We start from the raw sequence: 11,949 nt of genomic DNA, 5'->3' as shown, positions 1-11,949 counted from the left end.
GATTTTGGTAAGGTTGCAATGGTAAAATCTTGTTTAGTTTGTTACCCTATAAAAATATCAAAATTTGGTCAAATTTATTTTTGCAATGAAGTGATCAGTCCGCAAACATAGTACATAATCAAATTCAACTTGTACATATGGGGGGAATTAAATCCAACAACAAATGCAGCTGTAGGTTTTCACAAAGGAACACTTTTAGGAATGTTAATTTGGTATTCTTCCGATAGCCAATGTGCAGCATATTCGTGCCCCAGTTTTCAAAGATTTGCGTTGTTTATTGAAAAACAACACGTGTGCATGCAACTATATGGTCGTTTTATTTTATTTTTTTCTACGCGAAATTGTTGTGGTCAACAAAGGTCTACAGGTGATGAGCTTTTCTTGCATGTTTTCTGGTCAAACTCCAACCGTTTTACCCGCCATTTTGTCCTCCTCTCCACAGGAGGGGAGGGAGGCCCGCAGCGCGCGAACACCACCAAATCCGATCATCTCTCACCTAGCTGCCATCGATCCGAAACACAGGGGGCGGGGAGATCGATCAGAGCTGAGACGGCAAACCCCGGCATGGCTCCGCCTCCGCGGCTGCCGGCCGGCGCGGCCGCGCTGCTGCTGCTGCTCGCCGTGGCGTCCCGTGCGGCGGCGGACGGCAACGCCGTGGACGTCGGCGTGAACTGGGGCTCGCAGCTGTCGCACCCGCTGCTGCCCAAGTCGGTCGTGCAGATGCTCAAGGAGAACGGCATCCTGAAGGTGAAGCTGTTCGACGCCGACCCGTGGCCCGTCGGCGCGCTCGTCGACTCCGGCATCGAGGTCATGCTCGGCATCCCCAACGACATGCTGGAGACGATGAACAGCTACGGGAACGCCCAGGATTGGGTCAAGGAGAACGTCACCAGCTACGGCGACAAGCTCAAGATCAAGTAGGGGCATATGCCGGCCGCTCGCCAAGGTGTTCGTCCATGGCCGCAATCCCCGCGATGATCCTAATCGTGAGTCTGATCGATCGAGCAGGTATGTCGCCGTGGGGAACGAGCCGTTTCTCAAGGCGTACAACGGATCGTTCATGAAGACGACCTTCCCGGCGCTGAAGAACATCCAGAAGGCGCTGAACGAGGCCGGCGTCGGCGACAAGGTGAAGGCGACCGTCCCGCTGAACGCCGACGTGTACGTCTCGCCGGACAACAAGCCGTCCTCCGGCGCGTTCCGGCCGGACATCCAGGGCCTGATGACGGACATGGTGAAGTTCCTGCACGAGCACGGCTCGCCCTTCGTCGTCAACATCTACCCCTTCCTCAGCCTGTACCAGAGCGACGACTTCCCGTTCGAGTTCGCCTTCGTCGACGGCGGCAAGACCATCCAGGACAAGGGCGGCATCAGCTACTCCAACGTGTTCGACGCCAACTACGACACGCTGGTCACCGCGCTGAAGAAGGCCGGCGTCCCAAGCCTAAAGGTCGTCGTCGGCGAGGTCGGCTGGCCGACCGACGGCGACAAGAACGCCAACCTCAAGCTCGCGCGGCGCTACTACGACGGCCTCCTGAAGAAGCTCTCCAAGAAGGAAGGCACGCCGCTCCGGCCTGGCAAGATGGACGTCTACATGTTCGGCCTCTTCGACGAGGACATGAAGAGCATTCTCCCGGGCAACTTCGAGCGCCATTGGGGCATCTTCACCTACGACGGCAAGCCCAAGTTCCCGATGGACCTCTCCGGCCACGGCAACGACAAGCCGCTCGCCGGCGTGCCCGGCGTCGAGTACCTCCCGAAGCAGTGGTGCGTGTTCGACGACGGGGCCGAGGACAAGTCCAAGCTCCCCGGGAACATCCAGTACGCGTGCGCCAGCGGCGACTGCACGGCGCTCGGCTACGGGTGCTCCTGCAACGGCCTCGACGAGAAGAGCAACATCTCCTACGCCTTCAACATGTACTTCCAGATGCAGGACCAGGACGTGCGCGCCTGCGACTTCGACGGCCTCGCCAAGATCACCACCAAGAACGCCTCCGCGCGCGGCTGCGCGTTCCCGATCCAGATCATCAGCGCCGCCGCGCCGGCCGTCGCCGGCGTCGGCTTATCCGCGGCGGCGTTGCTGGCATTGTTGATGGTGCTGGTGTGAGCATACCGTGTGAGACGGGTGGGTGGGTGCGTGCGTGGCGTACATGTAGTGAGAGTGGGTCTATGCGTGAATTGAATTGTCCATTTTTCGCAGCGTTCAAATGTGTTGTGACATTTGCAAATTCTTCACGCCGGATGCATCCTTAATTTTCTCTTGTAAAATTACGTTGTCCGTGTATATAATACCACCTCTGTTCTAAGATATATGACGTTGTTCACTTTTCACATAATATTTGACTATTTGTTTTATTCAAAGATTTAGTAATGAATAGGTAGAAGTATAAGTTAAGATTATATTTTTATGATAAAATAAGTCATAACAAAATAAATAATATTTTTTTAATTAGATGAATGGTTAACGTTATAAAAAAAAGTCAATCACGTCATATATTTTTAAATGGAGGGAGTATATATCAAACTGAAAAATGTTTACCTGGTAAAAAAAGGGAAATTTTCATAGTAGTCTACATAGATAGGATAATCAATAGGTTTTTCATTTTCGTTTCTTTTCGTTCAACATATCCTATCTATGCATGAATTGAATTGTCCATTTTGCAGCGTTCAAATCTGTTGTGATTTTTTTTTGCAAATTCTGCTCGCCGGATGTGTCCTTTTCTTTTGAAATGGAATGCAGATAATACCCTATTAGACCTTTTTCGTATAATATCCATAAGAGAGGAGGAATGAAGGGGATCGAGGAGAAATAATTTCACACCACAATAGCTGTTGAATAAATCCCTTCCAAATATCCCTCAAAACCCTTATGGGAGAGATTAAACAAACATGGCCATAACTGATTAAATTTACATTAGCATGGCATTATCATGATGTAATTTGATGGAGGCTAATATTATTCAGTTCCTTTCAAAGAATGTTGATTTTTTTCCCATCTCAAACATAGAGAATCCTAGCTAAAAGATTGAATTTGCTGCCAGTATGGAATAATCATGATCAAGAAATGTTACATCACTGTAATATACATCTCCCCTGCTTCTCATTCAATGAGGAAGGTACAAATTTTGAAGCCTACAACTTCTAACCAAAAAACAGAGATTTTTTTTCCTTTTTAAACGAAAACGAAATTAACATACATGATGGAGAAAAAAAATAGTAGATAAATTAATTTGACACATCTGAGTTAGCAGGTTAGCTAGGGAGGAAATGATGAATGAATCATCTGAGCGTCAAGATGCGGAGGTTGATGAGCACCGGGAGGATGAGGACGGCGATGAGGATGATGCCGGCGAGGACGGCGACACACGCCCACTTGCGGCTGCTCTTCTGGTGCTCCCGCGCCACCTCGAGCTCGACGGTGCCCCTGCGGACGAAGGAGCTGGCGTGCGCGACGTGGCTCTCGATGTCGTTGAGCTGGTGTCCCTGGGCCTCGACGAGCGCCGCCATGTCGAGGAACACCTGGTGCAGGTCGAGCAGGCTGCGCTCGATGTCCTTGACGGCGTCGTGCCGCTCCTGGATCTCCGAGATGGTGTCCATCACCTGCCCCCGCCCTTGCTCCTGGATCGCCTTCTGCAGGAACGACTCGCTCTCCCCCGACTCGATGAGCGAATCGATCGTGCTGTCCTCCGCCTTCTCCCCCGTCACCGTGTAGTACCTCCTCGCCACCGTCTCCTTGTACTCCGCCGCCATCCTCGTCCTCAGCCCCTGCGTGCATTCCATGTTCATCGCCGTCCTCCACAAGGACATGACATCCTCTCGTTGTTTGCATGTCACTCAGTTAGGGTAGGTTGACTTATACCTGGAAGTCGTCCATGATGTCCTTGAGCTTCTTGCCGAGGCCGGCGACGACGGAGGTGCGGGTGCGGTCGGTGGAGGAGCCGGGGCCGCAGCCGGGGACCTTGCGGGAGGTGGCGTTGTCTCTGTCGAGGGCCTCGAGCTTGCCCTTGACGGCCTTGGCGCGGCGGAGCACCTGCTCGACGTCGCCGTCCATGCGGGAGCGGAGGGCCTTCACGGCGCGGGCGTCGTGCGCCGTCTTCGTCTCCTCGTTCGTCGACTGCAGCCGCTTGTACAGCGCCTCCAGCCCCTTCATGTCCTCCTTCACCCCCTCCACGTCCTCGAAGAACCTGTCCAGGTTCACCACGCCCTCGCCGCCGGCCTCCATGTCGCTGCCGCCGACGCCGCTCGCCGGGCTCGCGTCCGCATACTTCTTGAACGAGCTCGACGAGAACAGGTCGTTCATCTCCGACGAACGCTTGTGGATCAGCAGCAGCAGCAGCGACGAGGCAAGCGGATGAGCTGAGGAGACGTACGATCGGTTGGACGGGGAGCTTGAAAGAATGGCAATGGGTGAGCTACCAAGAAAGGATATATGGAGTCCGTCCATGAAACTAGTAATTCGACATGAAGTGTAGGGCCTCTCCCTGCCTATTTGTGGCAACGCGCCATGCATTCGCTTCTTGGTCTCGCCACTTTCTTGCCCATCTCCTCTCCAATCATTTGTACGGCGTCAGGCGGTTCTTGTCTTTGTCTCGGGTTAGTCAGGCCGATTCACTCATTCACACACAGAATTCAAGCTGATTCACAAAACTGTTAATCCATGTTCAATAGCCAAATCCATCTGTGCTACGGCATGCAAGCCAGGGATATCATTCACTGCCACTTTCATAAGAAACAAACTTACTATGTATCTAACGGTAGAACATGAACATCACTGGTTCACAGACTTCTTGCCTTCATGATTAGTTCAGTAGCCCGTTCTTCCAAGCACTTCCTTCTTCTTTGTGGAGCATCTTCCATTTCTGTATCAAGCCAATCATTTTGAGAATCATTTGTACCTGGGATTTTATCAAAGTGTTATCAAACACAAAGTCATTTCTTCTAAGTCAAATTTCTATAAAAAAAAATCTGCTCCCTTTTTTCATGTCATATAGGAAAAAAATTCCATTACAAAATACAAATATCCACGTTCCTTACTTAAAGCTATGATAGTTGTAAAACCAAACAACGATTACAAATAAGAGTCACCACCTCTAAACAACGCACCAGTGGTCTAGTGGTAGAATAGTACCCTGCCACGGTACAGACCCGGGTTCGATTCCCGGCTGGTGCAAATTCATTTTTTTTGTCAAATTTAAATGGAGCCAAGGCTATCCAGAAACTAGAATCGAGCCTATCTGAACGTGGGAAGCTGCAGTCCCAGCAAATATTTTTTCCCTAAATGCCACAAATGGAGCGAAGGCTATCAACAATCGAGCCTATCTGCCCGTGCGAAGCTGCAGTCCCAGCAAACTTCAGATGTTTCGGTGCTTCAGCTCGGTCAAAGTAGAAAGACCCTGAGGTTAGCTTCTCTTTGGGTTGCAAAGCTAACCAGATCACTGTATCAGCACCTTCATCGTTTGATCTCAGGTTTCCTGATAACCTAGCATAATAATTGTAATACAAGTTTATGGGTTTGATGTTAAGTGAAAAGCAGATGGATCAAGATAGGCAGTAGTTAGGACTTAGGACAGCAGAAAGCCCTACTTCTCTGAAAGCCCAGGCAGGCTCTTGGAGACTCCAGGTGTGTCAGCCCATCCTGGATGCATCGAATAGAAACCTACCCCCTTGTTGCTGCATTTTTCAGACCACCGTTCGGTGAGTGCAACCTGAATGAAGTTCATAGATTGTTATATTCTCTCAATCTCATAAAGACTAGCATTCCAAATAAAGAAACCACTTCGAGGTTTACAAACCTGAACTCTTTTGTTACGGGCATATTGCTGTGTTCCATCGAAGTTGTTTTCACCGAACTGAAGTATAAACAATAGTGAAAAAGGACTGTTATTGCAGTATCTGACTACTTTCACATGCTACTTCATTTTTATGACAAAACAAAACATCATGATTCTATGGTTTCCATAACTTTAGACATGCATATTTCGTAAAACACTTTAGATATGCATAGAAAGACCATAATACCATTATAAGACAAAAGATGAAAAGGGGAGAAATGCAATTGTACAAACTCTCTGAAATTCACCAAAGCTAATTCGTTTTCAGTGACAATCAGTTGAGGAACTAGATAAATAGGGTGCTTGAATTTTGCACCACAAAGTGAACTGTATGAAAACAAAAAATCAAGTGCTCCACCAACTATATTATTTTGTTCTGTTTTGCTAACTTCCTAGTGGGCCCTCTTAGCAAGTTCTACTGTATAAATATCTTTCTCCTAACAACACTCTTGCAAACTTAGAAACGAAAAAGGTTTTGAGAAAGAGAGGCATGAGCATGACAAACGAAAAAATCGTAATGATTAAGTTTTATTTTCACAATTTACACATTGTGTTCAACTGTGGAATAAGAGCATAGAGGAAACAAATTTACCTGCAAATCCTTGTTCAATGGCTCGGTGTACATACCTCCTGAAGAAACTGTAATGACACGAGCATCAGGTGCTGCTTTCTCCAACAGTGGCATTACTAGCTCTGTTAAAGTGTATGTTGCTGCTACATTCACAGCGAAATTGAGCTCCAACCTTTTTTATTTTTAAAATAAAAGGATAAGTTATGAAAGCAAACAAGATATCTGGTTTAGTGAGTACGAAAGTAACTAGGGGAGAATATATTGAGCACAATAAACAACAGAGTATCACGCACCCTTCTGGCGTAGTCACACGCTTGTGCTCTAGTAAACCAGCATTGTTAACCTAGAACAACAACCCATATGTTATAGCTGGTTATTCAAAACCATGATTAATGTAATTTACAAAAAAACTTTACTGAATTATATGGTTATAACATAAAAGAAGCAACAACCAGAGACAAGAAACACATATACGACATAATTTTGAAGAGGCAAAGCTCACCAGGACATGAAGTGGTTTATCTGTTGAAGAGAATTTTGTTGCAAATGATTTGACTTCACTGATAGATGAAAGGTCACAAATCTGCAACACAATACTATTGTTGTGTTAGAGACTTAGTTCAGGTATAGTTACTGTACAACATCACCAAGGTTTATTGCAAATTAGCATGCAGTAAAATTCGGTTCTGAAGCATCATGTACCTCCAGATGAACATTCATGTTGCCAGTTTTAGATCGTATTTGACTGAGAGCAGTCTCTCCTCTTTCCTTGTTACGGCAAAGCATATAAACAGTGGCACCACTGGAAGAATACAAAACATGTGATCACAAGAATTTTACATGTTCAGAACAAATCATCATAGTAGGAAAGGTATAGATCCATACCGTGATGCCAAGCCCTCGGCTGTAGCAAAACCTATGCCGGAATTAGCCCCAGTTACTAGGCAATTTTTCCCATCCAGCCGGATCTGCATATCCTCCTCTCTGAATTTCTTGGCATGTTCCCTGAATAAAAGAATCCTCGTTAGCATGGAACACAAAAATAATGCAGCCATGGTGTCAACAATTGCATCCTTTGACAGCTTTTCATTCAGTACCAAATTGTGTGAAAGTTGTTAACCTGCTACACGCAAATAGATTCCTCAGAAAATCCTTCGATACTATTTGCTCCAGTGATAACTAAATAATTCCGGTACTTATTGATGGACAGGGGTTCCCTATCTTTGCACTACTTGGCATAATGGCATCGAACTACACATAATTCGCACAATGCAGCTATAATCACAGTTATTACATCACATCTCCAAAACGGGCCAGAGCAGTTGTATCCTAAAATTCGGGATTTTCCCTTCAAAAAAAAAATCAGGATTCCTACAGGGGATACAGACTATCGTTTCACAGCTAGAACACAATATCAATAAATTGGCAAAGCTATAGAAAACAAGGGGGAAATCAGCCAGGTGACTCGGTGAGATCACGCTTACACGAAGCCGGATTTGGTGAACTGCGTGAAGCCGTAGACCCCAAACGCCGCCGTCCTCCATGCCTGCGCGCCCTCACACACACACACACACGCCCACACAACCAAATCCACCAAAATTAACCACGCATACAGGAGGACATCAGATTAATGGTGCGAGAGACTAGAGCTGGAGACATCTCCTCACCTTCTGGATGAACATCTTAATTCCTCGCTTCGCTCGCTCGCTCGTTCGTTCGTTCGTCCGCAGCCGGCAGGGGGGAGGGGGGGGGGGAATTTGTCGCGTCGTCGCGCGCTGCTTGATCTTCCTTGCGCGTTCTGGAAGGTTCAAAGGAGAAAAGCGCAAAGAGGAGCTCGGAAGTCAGGCAGTCAAGCGACGGCCTCGCTGGCCGATTCTGCGCCGCGAGCCGTCGAGCCAAGCGGAGATGGCCACGCCGCCTCCCGTCTCCGACACGGTGGCGCAAGGCGCCCCCGTTGGGCCGAACTGGACCGGGCCGTGACAGTCTGTCGAGCTTTTTCCAGGATTTTGCTTGGGCTTGGGCCAAACTTTTGGGGCAGCTAATTGGCGCGCGCCCCAGTAACAGCTGGCGCCCCCACGCGGCACTTTCTCTCTTCTTTTTTTTTCGCGTTTTCTTTTTGCCATCTTTTTCGTTTTTCTTTTTTCCGCTTTCCCTCCCCTCGCGGTTTTTATTTTTGTTTCGTGTTTTTTCCTTATTTTTAATAGTTAGCATACACTTTTTTAAAAATATTTGAGTAGAAAGTTTTTAAATCTTAACTTGAAAGTTTTTTAATTTGAAGAAAGTTTAAAATCTAGAGTTAAAAGTTTTCAAATCTGAGTTAAAAATTTTCAAATCTCGAGTTGAAAGTTTTTCAAAATTGAGATGAAAAGTTGAAAGTGACTGCAAAAAATTCATATTTCGAGTTGAAAGTTTTCAAAATTTGACTTCATATATAGATTTATTTTTAATCTGTTATTTAAAAAAATATCCCTAAAAAGAAAAATCTTATCTTAATTATCGTCATTATCTAAAACTAATGTATTAGTTACGTTAGATGCACTCGTCTTGGGAAAAAAAAGTTACGAAAAAAAGGAAATCCACCGTACTAAGTGCGCGTTGCCAGCGTGTACGCTCCAGTTAGCTTTTCCGCAAACTTTTAGGATAGGGCAAAGTGGATGGGAATATGTCTAGTTTATCTCCCTCATCCTCATTTTTACTGTTGATAGAGTCCTCTCTCCCTCGACCGTAAAACCGGGTATAACCCTATAACACATCCTCCATTCTTAGAACCGGTGCAAATTTACTTCTTCGCTCACCACTTCACCAGAAAAGCACATAAAACTCACTGCATACTCCTAGTATGCATTGCTACTGTACAGGATATTTTCAACACCTTTTCCTATGGCTATTAATTATTCATATATGCTTGAGCAATGATCCTACAAAAAATTGCATATGCTGCTCCTATATAGGGTTGGGAGACATCAGGATTGAAGCTTTCATTCTAATATTTAACCGGACAACTCCGGGGCTTCCTTGGGCAGGAATTGGAGATACAAAGCCAACATCATATTTCACCTTTGCAAGGGCAATCCCAACCAGAGTTGTGTGAAAGAGATGGTCGGCGCAACGCACCTAGTGAACAAGTTGGAAATCAACCAAGCTGCTCTCATTCTGCAACTTGAGACCAGGTTTCTTGTTTCCTTGGATTCACCACTCCATATTAGTACCCACAAGGCCACAACAACATAAACAACTCCAGTGTCAGTACATTTGCATCACTATACGGCCTGACCCTGCCGATTACACAAGCCAATGCAAAGCATATGCTTCTTGGAAGAGTTCTCATGCAAATTGTGACCGGTACAGTGTTAGTAGCACTTTCAGTCCAAACTTAATTAGTTTATAAGCATAAATCATTTAGAAGAAGGTGGGGCATATATGATTATATTTCTTAAAAATGTTGCATCTCATATATAGTAGACTTCCAATTGATGGGTATTTACCTACTATCTACTAGAAATCATGCATTCGGACCATATGGTAAGCCTTAATCAAGTTTGAGTTGGAGCTCTTGACTATATTTTTCTTCTCGAGTGTCGCGTGTTGAGTTAGATGAAATTTGAGGTAACGTAATATATACTCCCTCCGTCCCTAAAAAACTCAACTTCTGCTGTTTGAATTTTGTCCCACTAAAAGCCAACTTTTACCATCGTACCTACTCTCAGTACATAAATCGAGAAGTTTTATCCTTTCAATACCCTTTATCTACCTATCACCATTACTACTTTTTTCAATAATGAGGCATTTGTCATTTTCATTCTTTACTAATTTTACCTTGGAATGATAGGAATGGTTTTTTTTTTTTACGGAGGGAGTATATCATTGTACACATTCCATTGAATGTTTGTGATTCGCCATCGAATGATATTTTTGTGACAATTGATAACATGATTTTCCGTTGTCGGTAACTCATTCAATAGTCATGTTAGCTTTCTGTATACTGCTAAACCCTTACTCTGTAGTCTGTACACCCCCTGTCCCATAATATAAGGGATTGAAGAGATGTGACACATCATAATACTATGAATCTGGATAGACTCTTTATCCAGATTCGTAGTATTGGGATGTGTCACATCCCTCCAAAACCCTTTATATTATGGGACGGAGAGGGTACTAATTAATAGTGAATGAAATACAACATGAAGCGACAGTTGAATTGAAGGGTGCAAGTATAGTATAAGTACTAGAGAAATAAGGTAGGAAGTCAAAAGTGGGTGTGTCAATTGAAGAGTCACAACTCACAAGAGGTGGCTAGTATCAGCCACATGGAGAACATATATCCATGTCCATATATTCTCAACACCAACGTGTGAGGATTCCACTTACAAGACATCTCAACTTATTTTCAACACCTTTCTGTGGTGATCATGTATGCTCTTGCATACACACCTTAGCAAACCAGCTTATGGTAAGGTTGAGAGGCATCAGAAGAGATGATCCCATCCCAATTATGGGATGGGAATCTCTCTTGTAAAGGTCTGCCACTTTTCTTAAGCAGAGCACGATGAGATTCACATAAAGTTGAGTTCATGTTGGTTCAACTTTGCAAATTGTACCGGCCCTAAACACTGTAGCCAATGAACTAAGCCCATTTTAATTATTTTCCTTCTCTTAATAAAATCTTGACTGTCAATCTATCACCAGCCTACCAAAAAAAAAGAAAAAAGGATTATAAAAATACATATATATTATGTTTGTGGTGATTTGGCATAATCGCATACGGTCATAAGAAGTTAACATGTTTAGAACAAATTGCTATAGTAGAAAGGGCATAAATTCACATCATGGTGCCAAGCCCTTGGCTGTTGCAAAACCTATACCGGAATTTACCACGGTCACTATTTACTTTCTCTGTCCCAAAATATAACAATTTTTAACAGGAATAGCTATGCTTTGAACATTTGATCAAATGTAAAAATTATTGGACATCTACTTTCTTCTCCATAGCACGTGCGCATAACACTCCCATAGTGTTAGGAACGGGAACATGAGTCCCTGGTCCTCCGGGGTCTTTGGGGCATCCGAGGTTGTATGTTACGATAAGAGACGTACAAGATCTACATCTTCAAGAAATGCGCAGTGTCTACATCCCCAAGGTGCCAAGGAGAGGGTACATACCTACAAGATTTATGTCTCCAATATGCTAAGGAGGCAGACAGCTGCTTGGTGCTACTCCGTCGAAGGTGATCACTATGAACTCCTTCATCAGTAACATCTTCGAGAAGCTCATCCAAAATAACAAGAAAACCTATAAAGTAGGGAGAGATCCTCGGTGCCCCGGGCAAGCAAGAAGCCCTAGGTTTGCGGCTGCCCCGAGGAGCAGAGGCTGCCCTAGAGCACAGTACAAGTGACTAGGGGGCCCAGGTGGAGGCCCAAGCGCACCCCCACTGCCCCTAGCTCATTTTGGGGTTTTTCTCCGCCTCTCTAGGTGGGTCCGGAGGTTTAATTCCAAACTAACATCATGATTTATGTTGCAGGAGGGAGCCATTTGGAGAACTCATCCAG

At 45.4% G+C, this 11,949-nt stretch overlaps 3 protein-coding genes and 1 non-coding gene across 4 annotated transcripts; 2 read left to right on the top strand and 2 right to left on the bottom strand.

Moving 5' to 3' along the window:
• Positions 1–402: 402 nt before the first annotated feature.
• On the top strand, positions 403–2,228 carry LOC4341414 (glucan endo-1,3-beta-glucosidase 8). Its single transcript, XM_015787002.3, has 2 exons — positions 403–917; positions 1,009–2,228. The coding sequence occupies exons 1-2, from the start codon at positions 565–567 to the stop codon at positions 2,105–2,107; spliced, it is 1,452 nt and encodes a 483-aa protein (XP_015642488.1). The 5' UTR covers positions 403–564; the 3' UTR covers positions 2,108–2,228.
• Positions 2,229–3,030: 802 nt separating this feature from the next.
• On the bottom strand, positions 3,031–4,628 carry LOC4341413 (syntaxin-125). Its single transcript, XM_015785671.3, has 2 exons — positions 3,860–4,628; positions 3,031–3,765 (listed from the first exon to the last, which is right to left on the bottom strand). The coding sequence occupies exons 1-2, from the start codon at positions 4,508–4,510 to the stop codon at positions 3,280–3,282; spliced, it is 1,137 nt and encodes a 378-aa protein (XP_015641157.1). The 5' UTR covers positions 4,511–4,628; the 3' UTR covers positions 3,031–3,279.
• A 320-nt stretch (positions 4,629–4,948) lies between these two features.
• On the bottom strand, positions 4,949–8,281 carry LOC9267040 (uncharacterized). The gene is made up of 10 exons (XM_015785673.2): positions 8,070–8,281; positions 7,887–7,948; positions 7,288–7,407; positions 7,105–7,204; positions 6,905–6,985; positions 6,696–6,745; positions 6,424–6,574; positions 5,793–5,849; positions 5,584–5,705; positions 4,949–5,479 (listed from the first exon to the last, which is right to left on the bottom strand). The coding sequence occupies exons 1-10, from the start codon at positions 8,082–8,084 to the stop codon at positions 5,275–5,277; spliced, it is 963 nt and encodes a 320-aa protein (XP_015641159.1). The 5' UTR covers positions 8,085–8,281; the 3' UTR covers positions 4,949–5,274.
• TRNAG-GCC (transfer RNA glycine (anticodon GCC)) lies at positions 5,100–5,170 on the top strand. Its single transcript has one exon. It is a non-coding gene; the product is annotated as a tRNA-Gly (tRNA).
• Positions 8,282–11,949: the final 3,668 nt, after the last annotated feature.

Source organism: Oryza sativa, chromosome 6, assembly GCF_034140825.1.
Source record: "Oryza sativa Japonica Group chromosome 6, ASM3414082v1".
NCBI classification, from domain to species: domain Eukaryota; kingdom Viridiplantae; phylum Streptophyta; class Magnoliopsida; order Poales; family Poaceae; genus Oryza; species Oryza sativa.
This window is presented reverse-complemented; position numbering and strand designations above follow the sequence as displayed.

Coding starts and splice junctions, on each gene's coding strand:
- LOC4341414 (XM_015787002.3), top strand. CDS start 565: ATGGCTCCGCCTCCGCGGCTGCCGGCCGGCGCGGCCGCGCTGCTGCTG. Junction 918..1,008: donor GGCGACAAGCTCAAGATCAA/GTAGGGGCATAT, acceptor TCGATCGAGCAG/GTATGTCGCCGTGGGGAACG.
- LOC9267040 (XM_015785673.2), bottom strand. Junction 6,575..6,695: donor CGTGTGACTACGCCAGAAGG/GTGCGTGATACT, acceptor AAAATAAAAAAG/GTTGGAGCTCAATTTCGCTG. Junction 5,850..6,423: donor CATTGAACAAGGATTTGCAG/GTAAATTTGTTT, acceptor TTTATACTTCAG/TTCGGTGAAAACAACTTCGA.
- LOC4341413 (XM_015785671.3), bottom strand. CDS start 4,510: ATGCATGGCGCGTTGCCACAAATAGGCAGGGAGAGGCCCTACACTTCA. Junction 3,766..3,859: donor ACATCATGGACGACTTCCAG/GTATAAGTCAAC, acceptor GAATGCACGCAG/GGGCTGAGGACGAGGATGGC.